Source organism: Schistocerca gregaria, chromosome 1 (assembly GCF_023897955.1).
Source record: "Schistocerca gregaria isolate iqSchGreg1 chromosome 1, iqSchGreg1.2, whole genome shotgun sequence".
Lineage (NCBI taxonomy): Eukaryota > Metazoa > Arthropoda > Insecta > Orthoptera > Acrididae > Schistocerca > Schistocerca gregaria.
The window spans coordinates 769,433,998-769,447,084 of NC_064920.1; the positions used below are offsets into that span (position 1 = coordinate 769,433,998).

At 40.1% G+C, this 13,087-nt stretch overlaps 1 protein-coding gene across 1 annotated transcript in view; it reads left to right on the forward strand.

Annotated features, from left to right (window-relative positions):
- Window positions 1-11,078: 11,078 nt before the first annotated feature.
- LOC126268270 (zinc finger protein 652-B-like) overlaps window positions 11,079-13,087 on the forward strand; it is a 53,860-nt gene continuing 51,851 nt past the window's right edge. Inside the window, exons 1-3 of the mRNA XM_049973897.1 lie at window positions 11,079-11,677; window positions 12,678-12,824; window positions 12,902-13,058. Of these exons, the coding sequence (XP_049829854.1) occupies window positions 11,540-11,677; window positions 12,678-12,824; window positions 12,902-13,058 (442 nt within the window). The 5' untranslated portion in view covers window positions 11,079-11,539. The remainder of the gene's footprint in view (window positions 11,678-12,677; window positions 12,825-12,901; window positions 13,059-13,087) is intronic.

Consider the following 13,087-nt stretch of genomic DNA (forward strand, 5'->3'; position numbering starts at 1 on the left):
GTTTGATCATTCACTGAATACCCTCTCATTTCAAGAGCTCCTCCAGTTGTGTTGTTCAATGTGGCCGCACATTGTCATCTATAAAAATGAAGTTAGGGTCAAATCCACCACTGAAAAGAGTCAAATATGGAAGGAGTACAGTGTCACACCAATGTTCATCAGTGTGTGTACCATAATCAAAGATATGGAAATCAGTACACTCCTACAACAGACCATTTTTATTTTATTTTAGGTGTCTAGTTACATTGGACCAAACTGAGGAGCAAATCTCCATGGTCGTGGAATGTGTCACTACATGAAATTGCAACAGAAAAGTAATAACAGATGCATTAAAATGTTTACAAATACTAAAAAGACAAAAAGCTATCAGTTTATATAAACAGAATCAATAATGTAATACAGGAATTAGCTTAATTTTTCAAGGAACTCCTTGACAAAACAAAAAGAGTGACCCATAAGGAGACTCTTCAGTTTATATTTGAAAGCACTTGGATTGCTGGTAAGGTATTCCAATTCTTGTGGTAGCTTATTGAAAATAGATGCAGCAGGATACTACACGCCTTTCTGCACAAGAGCCAAGGAGCTATGATCCAAATGTAAATTGTATTTCTTCTTAGTGTTGACCGAGTGAAACCTGCTGATTCATATTTTTAACAAGAAACAACATTAAATACTATACACTGGATGGTTATAATTAAAGTTTCCCTATTTAACATGTAACACAGAAACTAATTACCTTATGAGTACCAAACGAGGTTGCATTAATGTCCAGAGCATGAGGTGCATGAGTTGCATGCGTTACAGCGCCACCATCCAGTTTCAACTATGGACACGAGGTGTCACGATCAGTCATCATGATTCATAGGCTCACACACCTGACCAGTCACAGTGCACTTGTTAACATGTCAACATGAAGTTGGACAAAAGGAGCAGGATATTATTGGTGAAACTATATTATAAAAACAACAGTAATGTTGCAGTTGCACTTCAAGAATACTGTCAACTGAAACGATTATGGAAGGGACCCCTTTTTCCCCCTGCTGAGCAGAACATGAGGAAGAATTTAAAATCAGCTGGAGAACTGACGACTGACGACTGGCTGCACCACAGGTGGTTGATGAAATCGCAGTTGCTATGACAGGCAACGCTGGGCGCAGCTCCTGATCGTCAGGCAGTGCACGTACTGTGTCACAACAGTTGAACTTCCTGTAGCCCACTGTATGGAAGGTGCTGTCAACCATTCTCAAATGCTATCTGTACAAGATCCATACTGTACAGCAGCATGCATTACAGGACGCACAACGACTTGTTGACTTTGCTCTCCACTTTCTTACAAGGACTGAAGTTGATGGGGCTAGCCCTGGACAATCTTATAGACAGACAAAGCTCATTTTTCTCTCACGGGTGAGGTGAACACACAGAATTGCCGAGAGTAGGGATTTTCACTTCTAGTCACTGTGTATGAAGTTCCTCTCTAGGGTGAATGTGTCACCATATGGTGTAGCTTCAAGGCCACATTCAACACTGACTTATTCTTTTTTTGAACAAGTTGTCACGCAAGGACTAAAGATTTGCAGTGTGAGTCACCAACATTACTGCGATATGCTTTGCCAGCATGTCACACCCGTCCTACAGGGGAGAGACGCATTGAACGCAACAGTTTTCATGCAAGATGGGGCCCCACTGCACACTTTAGTGATGTTCTCCTGCTTCTCCAAAACACATTTTGGAACAATCGAATTATCAGCCGATCGTTTTCAAGTGCTTGGCTGGCATGATCATCTGATCTCAGTCCATATGATTTCTGGTTGTGGGGCTACCTGAAGGACAGAATTTACAAGGGGAACATTCACACATGTGCTGATCTAAAGCGCAGCATATCGAGAAAGGTAGCCAGCATACCTGCGGACATGCTTGGTTCTGCTGTGCAGAATGCAATCCCACGCTTTCAGACACATCTGGACACTGATGGGCGCCATATTGAGCCCCTTTTGCAGCAGTAATGGTACCAGTATGTAATGAAGCAACACACTATAAGTGTTTCAGTTGAACTGATTCTGCATTATTTCTCTTCCCCATATCCTTAATATTAATGTTACAAAGTTTGGTACTCACACTATAATTATTTTTCATATTATAATGTGTTAAATAGGGAAAGTTTAATTATAACAACCCAGTATGTAAAGAGGCCAACTTCAGAATACACATACTAATGAACAAGGGTCGATAGGAGGTTCGCGAACTTACAACACTTATTGCCTGAACCGCCTATTTCTGAACCAAAAGTATCATTTGAGAATGGGAAGAGTTACCCCAAAAAGTAATACCATATGTCATAAGCGAATGAAAACAAGCAAAGCATACTATTCTTCATGTCGAACTATCACTTACTTCTGATACTGTTCTATTAGTAAAATGGCACCATTCAGTGTCTGAACAAGATCCTGAATATGGGCTTGCCACAACAATTTACTATATGTCTGAACACCTAGAAATTTGAATTGTTTAGTCTCACCAATCATACTCTCTTTCTGTGTAATAACAATGTCAAGTTTAGTTGAATCGTGTGTTTGAAACTGTAAGAAACTGACTCTTCTTGTGGTTTAGCATTAGTTTATTTTCTACAAGCCATGAACTTATGACTTGAACTGCACTATATGGAACAGTGTTGCACACAACTTCCTTTACTATCAGAGTAGAGTCATCAGTACACATAAATAATTTAGAATCACTTGTAATACTAGATGGCATACCAGGAATGGAAGTGGCCCCAGCACTAATCCCTGGGACATCCCCCTTTTAACTATGCCCCACACGACCCAACATCATAGCCATTCTCAATAGTGTGGAAGATGACCTTTTGCTATCTGTTCTTAAAGCAAGAGGTGAACCTATTGTGAGCTACTGCCCATATTCCGTAATGATACAACTTCTGGACCAATATTTTCTAATCAACACAATCAAAAATGGTGCTTAGCGTTCAAAACCTTTTGTTTAACCCATCCAATACCTCACAGAGAAAAAGAGAACATGTCCAACTACTTGAGTACTTGTAGTAAGTGCTTCCTTGAAGCACTGGAGAAGTCTCTTCAAATGCAGCATCCCATCATGTTCAGGTCTTCCAGCATCACCATGATATCCCGCTAATGAGCCTGTTTCACCAAGTCACCCTTAAACTGCTGTAAACGTTTGCACATGTGGGTGGCGTCTTGTTGGGTACCGTTCCTCATACAACTGTTGAGCTTCATGCGCATCACCGTTTTCTAGCCCATAAACAAAAACCATATCTCGTTGTTCGTGAAACGAATACCGTGCTGCCATGCTTACTGTATGACTAAATGGCAGGAAATGTGTGTGTGTGTGCTCCGAAGCGAAGCTTACATGTGAACGTCTCTGACATGAGGTGGGGACAAACAGCAAGACCTATTCAACATGTGTGCGTATCACGTTGGGGCAGTGATTGGGTGATGGACGTTTGTATGTGGGAACTGACAGCCATAGCACTGCCCATCAACCGACGAATGGCAACAGGGCAATCCCACAGCCAATCGGAGCACATGGCGCCAAGTTTCTGAAGTTTGAAAATGGTGTGCTGTCGACCTACACAACATTAGTAATTTTGGTTCCTACTGGCATTAGCTATCCAGGGTTAAAATTCATGACACAATTTTTCTCCACCCTGTATATTTGTGTGTGTGTGTGTGTGAGTGTGTGTGTGTGTGTCTGTGTGTGTGTGTGTGTGTGTGTGTGTGCGCGCGCGCGCGCGCGCGCGAGTGAGCGCACGCGCGCGTGCGTGCCTGTGTGTATGTGTGTGTGTGCTTTTTTTTGGCAGTATTCAGAATTTTACTTTCTAAAGGTGAGTACGTTCCAACCATATTGTCTTACCTTTCGTAATTTTACGGTTTTCTCAAGTCAATGTATTTTTGAAATGAGACAAATGTTAGCTTTCCACACATTGGACATGTGCCCTGATTCTACAGTATAAGAGGAAAAAAATGTATAATAAATTCAGAGATGAAGCGATGGAGTATGAAGTTAGCTCACTGATGGAAAGGCACAGGACACCCTCCTGGAGAACTGTTACTATTCAGTGGAAGAATAAGACCAAAGCCCCTGAAGTATTTGGTCAAGTAGCATAATTGCATCAGAGCCTGCTTCCCGTTCTTTGTGGTCCAACAATATTGTAGCAAAGTAGTATTTTTCTGCAGTGTGGATATATATATATATATATATATATATATATATATATATATATATATATATATATATATATACATACTCCTGGAAATGGAAAAAAGAACACATTGACACCGGTGTGTCAGACCCACCATACTTGCTCCGGACACTGCGAGAGGGCTGTACAAGCAATGATCACACGCACGGCACAGCGGACACACCAGGAACCGCGGTGTTGGCCGTCGAATGGCGCTAGCTGCGCAGCATTTGTGCACCGCCGCCGTCAGTGTCAGCCAGTTTGCCGTGGCATACGGAGCTCCATCGCAGTCTTTAACACTGGTAGCATGCCGCGACAGCGTGGAAGTGAACCGTATGTGCAGTTGACGGACTTTGAGCGAGGGCGTATAGTGGGCATGCGGGAGGCCGGGTGGACGTACCGCCGAATTGCTCAACACGTGGGGCGTGAGGTCTCCACAGTACATCGATGTTGTCGCCAGTGGTCGGCGGAAGGTGCGCGTGCCCGTCGACCTGGGACCGGACCGCAGCGACGCACGGATGCACGCCAAGACCGTAGGATCCTACGCAGTGCCGTAGGGGACCGCACCGCCACTTCCCAGCAAATTAGGGACACTGTTGCTCCTGGGGTATCGGCGAGGACCATTCGCAACCGTCTCCATGAAGCTGGGCTACGGTCCCGCACACCGTTAGGCCGTCTTCCGCTCACGCCCCAACATCGTGCAGCCCGCCTCCAGTGGTGTCGCGACAGGCGTGAATGGAGGGACGAATGGAGACGTGTCGTCTTCAGCGATGAGAGTCGGTTCTGCCTTGGTGCCAATGATGGTCGTATGCGTGTTTGGCGCCGTGCAGGTGAGCGCCACAATCAGGACTGCATACGACCGAGGCACACAGGGCCAACACCCGGCATCATGGTGTGGGGAGCGATCTCCTACACTGGCCGTACACCTCTGGTGATCGTCGAGGGGACACTGAATAGTGCACGGTACATCCAAACCGTCATCGAACCCATCGTTCTACCATTCCTAGACCGGCAAGGGAACTTGCTGTTCCAACAGGACAATGCACGTCCACATGTATCCCGTGCCACCCAACGTGCTCTAGAAGGTGTAAGTCAACTACCCTGGCCAGGAAGATCTCCGGATCTGTCCCCCATTGAGCATGTTTGGGACTGGTTGAAGCGTCGTCTCACGCGGTCTGCACGTCCAGCACGAACGCTGGTCCAACTGAGGCGCCTGGTGGAAATGGCATGGCAAGCCGTTCCACAGGACTACATCCAGCATCTCTACGATCGTCTCCATGGGAGAATAGCAGCCTGCATTGCTGCGAAAGGTGGATATACACTGTACTAGTGCCGACATTGTGCATGCTCTGTTGCCTGTGTCTATGTGCCTGTGGTTCTGTCAGTGTGAACATGTGCTGTATCTGACCCCAGGAATGTGTCAATAAAGTTTCCCCTTCCTGGGACAATGAATTCACGGTGTTCTTATTTCAATTCCCAGGAGTGTATATGTGTGTATATGTGTGTGTGTGTGTGTGTGTGTGTGTGTGTGTGTGTGTGTGTGTGTGCGTGTGTGTGTGTGTGTGTGTGTGTGTGTGTTCTAAGGAAAGCAGATAAGATAAAAAATGACATGTTTTTTAAATATATCTTAAACACTCGTGAGGGGATGAGGGGCTACATATATGACGCCCCATTCCTCCTATACTCTCCATACCCCATCAGCATGGCAGCTTTTTCTGCATTGGTAAAGCCCATCGTTCTCTCACGACCTACTGATTTTACTGTGACATACTAACTGACTAGGAAGTTGCAATGCACTCAAAGACCACAAAAGCACACTGTAAGCCAACTTACAACATCTTACCTAGCAACTATACAGGTTGAATGGCACAACTATCAGTGTACAGACTTTTCAAAATATACGATATCTCGTAAACGACTCGCAATAGACCTGTGCAGCTAACACCACTCACATTCTAATTTACCTTTCCTTTAATTTGTTAATGATGGTAGGCATTTTTCCATTTAAAATTACACTTTCCAAGTATTATTACAAACTGTTTATTGGCTAACAATATGATCCCTCTAGCAGTGATTCACAACCAGTATCGCTGCATGTTTGGCGACAGCAGTCAGCGTGGGCCAGGTTAGTGCTGTCGCTGATGGAGTATTGGTTAGTCATCGGATTTTATTGCCCCATGTTATATGCTTCCATAGTTGGCATGATTGATGCAGTATAAGAGGTCAGGTTTCCATTGCCATTCCAATCAGCGATTTTGTCCGCTTGGGGACTGAGTGTTGTGTTATCTTCATCATCATTTCATCCTCATAACCATGATAGTCACTGAAGTGGCATCAACTAAAAGGACTTGCATCAGGCGACTGGTTTACCCGACTGGAGGCCCTAGACACACCAAGATATCATTTCAATCTCCCTGTCAATACATATCGATAAAACAAATATCGCCATAGACTAACCTGGGAGCACTCTATCGAATTAAATTTCAACTTTAAAAACCATTTCTCTGTAATGGGAAACAAACCGACGCTTTCCGCAGACACTGGGCGTCGCATGAAAGACATGATGAGCACTATTTGTTTGGGGTGACTCCAGCTACACAGTGTATAAACGAAATTGCAAGCATCTGCTGAAGCACCAAAGAAAATATGTCTGACAGCTCTTAAGAGAGACACTCTGTATGCATACAAGTCTTTGTCTGTGTGTGTGTGTGTGTGTGTGTGTGTGTGTATGTGTGTGTGTGTGTGTGTGTGTGTGCTACAAATCATAATGTTTATTGTGCATATAATCTACGTTTCAAGTAACTTATGCGATAAACACCCAACTATGGAAAACAGCAACATGTGATGGCTAAGCATCATTGCGCAGGGAATGAGAATTGAACCTCCTTTCATTAGAAACAGAAGCACTTTCGCAACATCTGAAGTGAGAAACAGGTGTGTTCTATATCGCCTGAGTTAGAAGGAGGAAGGGAGTGATTTATGATAGTTTCACAGCCAGACAAAATGAGTTGGAGATTTTACTACAAATGGCTATGGGTACACATGCTTACTAGTCAATATCCATTACATATTCTCATTTTCCTCAAAGTTATACTGAATTGATATGCTTGCTTTTTTGGTGAGCCAGCCGTGAGTTCCATTTGTGAAGGATTTGTTTCTTTCAGGGGAGAAGGCCAGCTGCACTATTCTGTCCTCGCTGACCAGACACTGGCAGTAATGGTCTGTGTTCTAGTCATACTGTCTTCAAGAAGTTCACTTCAGACTTCATGATAGTAGCAGTCTATATCAATTAAATAGCTAATTACAATCAACACTTATTGACTAATACTTCTACAAAGCATTTGATCACCTATATTGAAGAATTTATTTATTCATTAATTCATTCAGGGTTTCTTTCCCAATCGTATAGGATTTTGTCATGATAAAACTGTGAAAATAAATAGTTGCGATATATTTTGTAACGATCCACGCTGAACGTTACTTAAGTTTCTTCTGCCTGGTCCACAGAGGAATGAATGCTTCACAAAAGTTATTCACGTTAATTGACATCTGAACTGCACACTCATCATGTAAACAAAGCATGGACAGACTTCACTGATCTGTTTGACTTCCAAAATTAACTTCAAAACTGATTCATCGTAGCATCGCTGCATCGCTTTATATACAACTTCCAAAATGAAGCATTATTAATTTTGTACAATTTTGATGTTACACTTAAAATTTACAAAACGCAAAAAAAACTGATGTTACAGTCGAATAAGATATAAAATACAATATTGAATGACAATCTTTTATAGTAATACCTTTAGTTTTCCATAAGAAAATCATTCTGAACTTTAATTACAATAATGTCTCTTGTATTATTTTAGTTATGTAATTAATTACAGTTTGGATTTGGTTACTAACATACAATGGTAGTACAGAGCTCGTGCTTTATCCAATTATATACATAAAATGCACAAATAAGGCCTCAAATTCTGGAAATTGGAAAACTGTGAACTGTAAACAATTTGAGAGTTAATTAGAAATGTAATTACAAAGAATATCCATTACAGAAGAAGACATACAAATAAATAACAAATGAAAATACATCGCTTGGCAATAAGTTTTAAGCTGTTTCTCAAGATAGTGAGGTGTTCTGTTACTGGATTTTTAAATTACCATTTTGTTAATAAGAAGCATTGATTTTTCATGCTAACATCTCTGCAGTCTCTAGTTATTTATTTCTAAGGACTTATTACTCCAATTTCTTGATTAGTTACTTAATTTAGTATATGTACATAATTTTATCAATGACAACAATCCACTGATAATTACGACAATGCACGTCCTTCTAGAACATTTCACATGCCTTTGCAATGAATATCAATTTTTTTATCAAGTAGGACAGAATGGCACATATAAAGACACACATACAAGGCCTTAGGAAGCACTGAATTGTCCGATAACTATTCGGATATAAAAAAAGGTTGTGTCAGACATTTCATATGAATTTTGGAGAAGACTGTATCGTTATAATATGCACACAACACAGAATATAGAAATATGTTTTGATGGTGACTCCAGGACCAACAACATGCACATAACCCATTTCCTCCCTTCAGCTGGCCTGGAAAATTGAGACTGCATCACTGCTGATGAGATAGATATTGAGCTCAAGAATGACAAGACATTACTACGTGCAGCACACATATTGACCCATTTGCTTGTAAAAGCATTACAGTGTGATTATGTTCTTTAATGTAACAAGTTGTTGTAGCTGTCCCCCTATTATTAACCCACATCCCGAGTCCAGTAAATAATCTGTAATTATGTAGTAATCATTATTTATGAGTTAAATCTCATTAGCTACCTTTTCAAATAGATGTATTTTAGTTTTATTTCTGTCCCCTTGGAAAATTTATTGTATAGTTATGCTCTCTGGAAGAAAGCGCTGTTTTGTGCTCCTTATTTTGATTTTGGTAACGAAATTCTGAAGTGGCTCCTGCTCCATGATTAATTGATATCAGTGCCAATGTATGTGCATGGAATAAACCTCTTCATATATTGTGTGTACATGTGACACAAGTTCCAAACTACTGTTCGTCCACTTTCTGTCAGTCTATAAACGAAATTTAAATGTCTTTGCTCTTGCAATCTAATTATTTTATTTCATTTATTCAGAAACTCGAATGAAGGATATTCCATTTTGGTATGTGTTCACAACTTGGATTGCAAAAGAAAAAGTAAGAAGCAGGAAGAGTGTGCATAATTGTCTAGATAGGGGCTACTTAAGAAAAAGCCAGTTTTGGTACAGAAACATATTTCTCGAGCTAGGGTGTGAACTCAATGACTGGTGTAATTATTTGCAGATGGACTCTGAAACGTGTAATTGTCTTTTGTCACTCGTAGTGCTTTGTATAATACAGAAAAATATTTGTACTAGGAGAGCAATATGTCCACATGGTCGGTTGATGGAGGCGATAAGATTTCTGGAAACAGGAAGAAACTACAAGGCTCTAGAATTTTTTTCTGCAATTTTGAAACAATCATTTTATGAAAACCCACCCAACACATGCAAAGCTCTTTACACTTTTCTGAAACAGGCTTTGATGAAGGCAAGTAAAGTACCTGAATTCTGTAATACATCAATTATTATAAGTCCCAAAACAGATTTTTACGGTTTTAGATGTGTTTTAACATCAGTATATTCTTGGAAATTACAGGTATGGCCAATGAGCTGAAGTTTAGTTTGTTTCTGAATCGGGGTTTTAGTTCCCTGTCGGAAGTATACCACTAATCTCTTGTAGACTTTTGCACCAAAATGTAAACCTCCATTCTGAACACTAGACAAGGATCTGTATCTTTCTGCAAAATTTTACTTCTAGAGTTGTGGTAGTAAATTCTAGAGTTCAGCTCTAATTCACTACTGTTATGAATCTCATATCATATTACAAAGCAAAACAAGTGGAAGAATACCTACATCTCTGAAGGCACTTTTGCAAGATCTTCCATCATCAGTTTAACACAATATTTTGATTACACTCTCCTTTAGAATAAAAAGGGGCTACTTTCTTCTACCCACTGTCACACTTTCTGATTGAAAGTATACTAGCCATCTCTTTTGCAGGTCAACATAATGAGAGAGATTTCTAAGTGCAAAGCACAGAAAACTGAGAATTATTGTTCAGTTATCCATATGCTTGTGCCACCTCTGTTTGATGAAATTATTTCTATTCAATAGCTTCTATAAAAGGAATTGAGTAAACTTCTGTTTCAATTTCTATATAGTTCCCTCAGTTGTTACTTGTATGCTTTTTCTCTTGTAGATAAGTGAACAGAGTTGCAAGAGACAACTAATAGTTGCTACCAGCTACAAGATGAACCTTAAACTGTGTATCATGTAATCCATCTTCATCGGAATCACTCAGAAGAGAAGAGGTCAAAAAACCACAAACTTGGCTTATATATTTCATCGTTCCCGGCGCTCTATCGAACAGATTTCGTTACTCTGCTTAGCTCTTTGTGGTAAATAGTCCGCAATGAATTTATTTTTCATTACCCTTTCCTTATTTGCCGGAGGGTCAACCGCTCTTCTTATCTCGATCGTTGTATTCCTTGCTCTTAATTTTCCACAAACAAGTGTAACTCCTACACATTTCAATAAATTTAGCGATGGACTCTCTATAGCACTGACACGTGCCTGTCATTTTAAAATTCATTGTGCACTCACAGAAAAGAAACACTACTCTAAACAAACAGCGTTATTATGCGACGACCTCTTGTCCGCAAGCTACGAGTTGTATGCTCATTGGTGCCCACAAATTCAGGGAATGTTGTGCAAACCTCCAACACCATCTTCCAGTTTTGCACATATCTTCTATACAGAACTAACGGTATATCTGCGCAGACAGACTGTTTCGTGTAGAGGGGCCTCTAGCCGCCTGTTACTACTTAGTTGTAAATAACGCCTCTAGATCGATAACTACATTATTTGATTATTATCGTTGCGGTCATGTGACTATTACGGAAGACTCGTTTCACAACCCCCTATTCCACAGCTCTGTACGCGCTCCACTCGTAATGACATTTGACCGTGATCTGCTAATGTCATACCTAATGTAAATAGGAAACATATGATAATGGACATTACTCTTACACGCGGATGTTCTTCTGTGATTTTAATTCACATAGAACTATAAGATCAGTAGTTCAGTTAATTTGAACCGTAAACAGAAGCAGATCAATTCTGGCTTCGAAAACAAAACCACCCAACAAAACCAATGCTGACAAAATTGCCTCCGCTCTCTACAAGTCCGCGTCCTATACTGTAGAGTCTCTGATAAAATGGCTCCAAATGCCGGAGGGATTGAAAATTATTGTCGTTTATGTGCAGTTGAGGGGAACGGTGGTATTTTTATTTACAGTACGGAAGGCATGGGACTGTGTCTTGAAGAAAAGATAATTCAGTGCTTGAGAATTGAAGTAAGGAACGACATGCTTATCCGTGTTACAGAACTTTAGTGTATGGATGTATCTTTTGCGTCAATAGCTGTCAATGTCGTGTTGACTAATTAAAAAAGACGAAATCTAAATTATTTTTCCGTCAATGTACGATTTTACCGCAGCACCAAAACAAAAATAAAATGGGAAACCAGAAGCAGTTCAATAAGCATTTGGCCTACCAGTGAAGTCCCGCATCCTTACCAAAACAAAACATTAATCCCTTGTGTAAACATAAAATGGACTGTGAATCAGAATTACTATTCTGTTTTAATGTATGCTAGGAAACGTATCTGAATTACCTTAGACATAGCATGAAGTAGATATACACACAAATTTGTACAGATTAATTGTGCAAGAATGAAAGAAAGAAGTGCTGTTGGCACCATTTTCAATTAATACACTTTCCATGGTCAGAAATTCCACATCTGTTGTTTTGTGTGAGAAGTTGCTTTTACCGTTTCCCTTCATGAGTCATAAATTTGGTGATTAGTACACTATTAACCACACTGTTGAGTGTTTTTGATACACCTTTCATCCTGAATTTCTGTTTGTAAAACGTTTTTAAGCGATACTCGTAGTCTAATGCTCGTTTAGTCGTATATTTTCTTCACAAATAAGCTAAATAATGAATTATAACCTCAGGAGTGTAATATTGTGAGAGATTAAAATGCATGGCAATGTAAATTAAGTACTAAGGATTTAAAGGCTTAACATTCTAGTACATATAGAAGATCCTGTGAATACCTATGAAATTTTATGTAACTTACACACACTGTCTGTATGGATTGGCCAACTAATCCCATTTGGATTTGGAGTAACACAATTAGCACATAACTTGTTTGAGTTTAATCCATATTGAAAACTTACTTCTCAAGCTCTGTATATGAGTCTCCATTTCTTTATATTGTGCAATAATTACTTTCTGCTTGTAAAAAAGTTTGTTTCTGCTTGTAAAAAGTTTGATTAATGCTGTTAACAGGTATCTATGTACGACCATCTACCGAAGAAGGTTTGTGATAAATGCCATAATCAACTTGATGATCTGCATAGATTCACTGAAAGAGCAACAAGAGTTCAGCATACGCTAGAACTACTCCTGCAGATAAAAGCAAGATATAATACATTGGTATGTTATAAAATAAATGGTTAATGTAATACCTTTTTGTACGAAATAACTGGATCTATACTAATTATATGCCACAGGTTGTGGAAAAAGCCCATGATGACCAACCCATAGAAGTCAAAAATGATCCTGACGATATGCACATCAAGGATGAAATGCTGGAATTGCCACTTAATGTAACTTTGGAGTCTGATACTGAAAATGATGTGGATAGGAAAACTGACAGCTGTGAAGAAGGTACTGGAAAATGGGCAGTTAATAAAGTA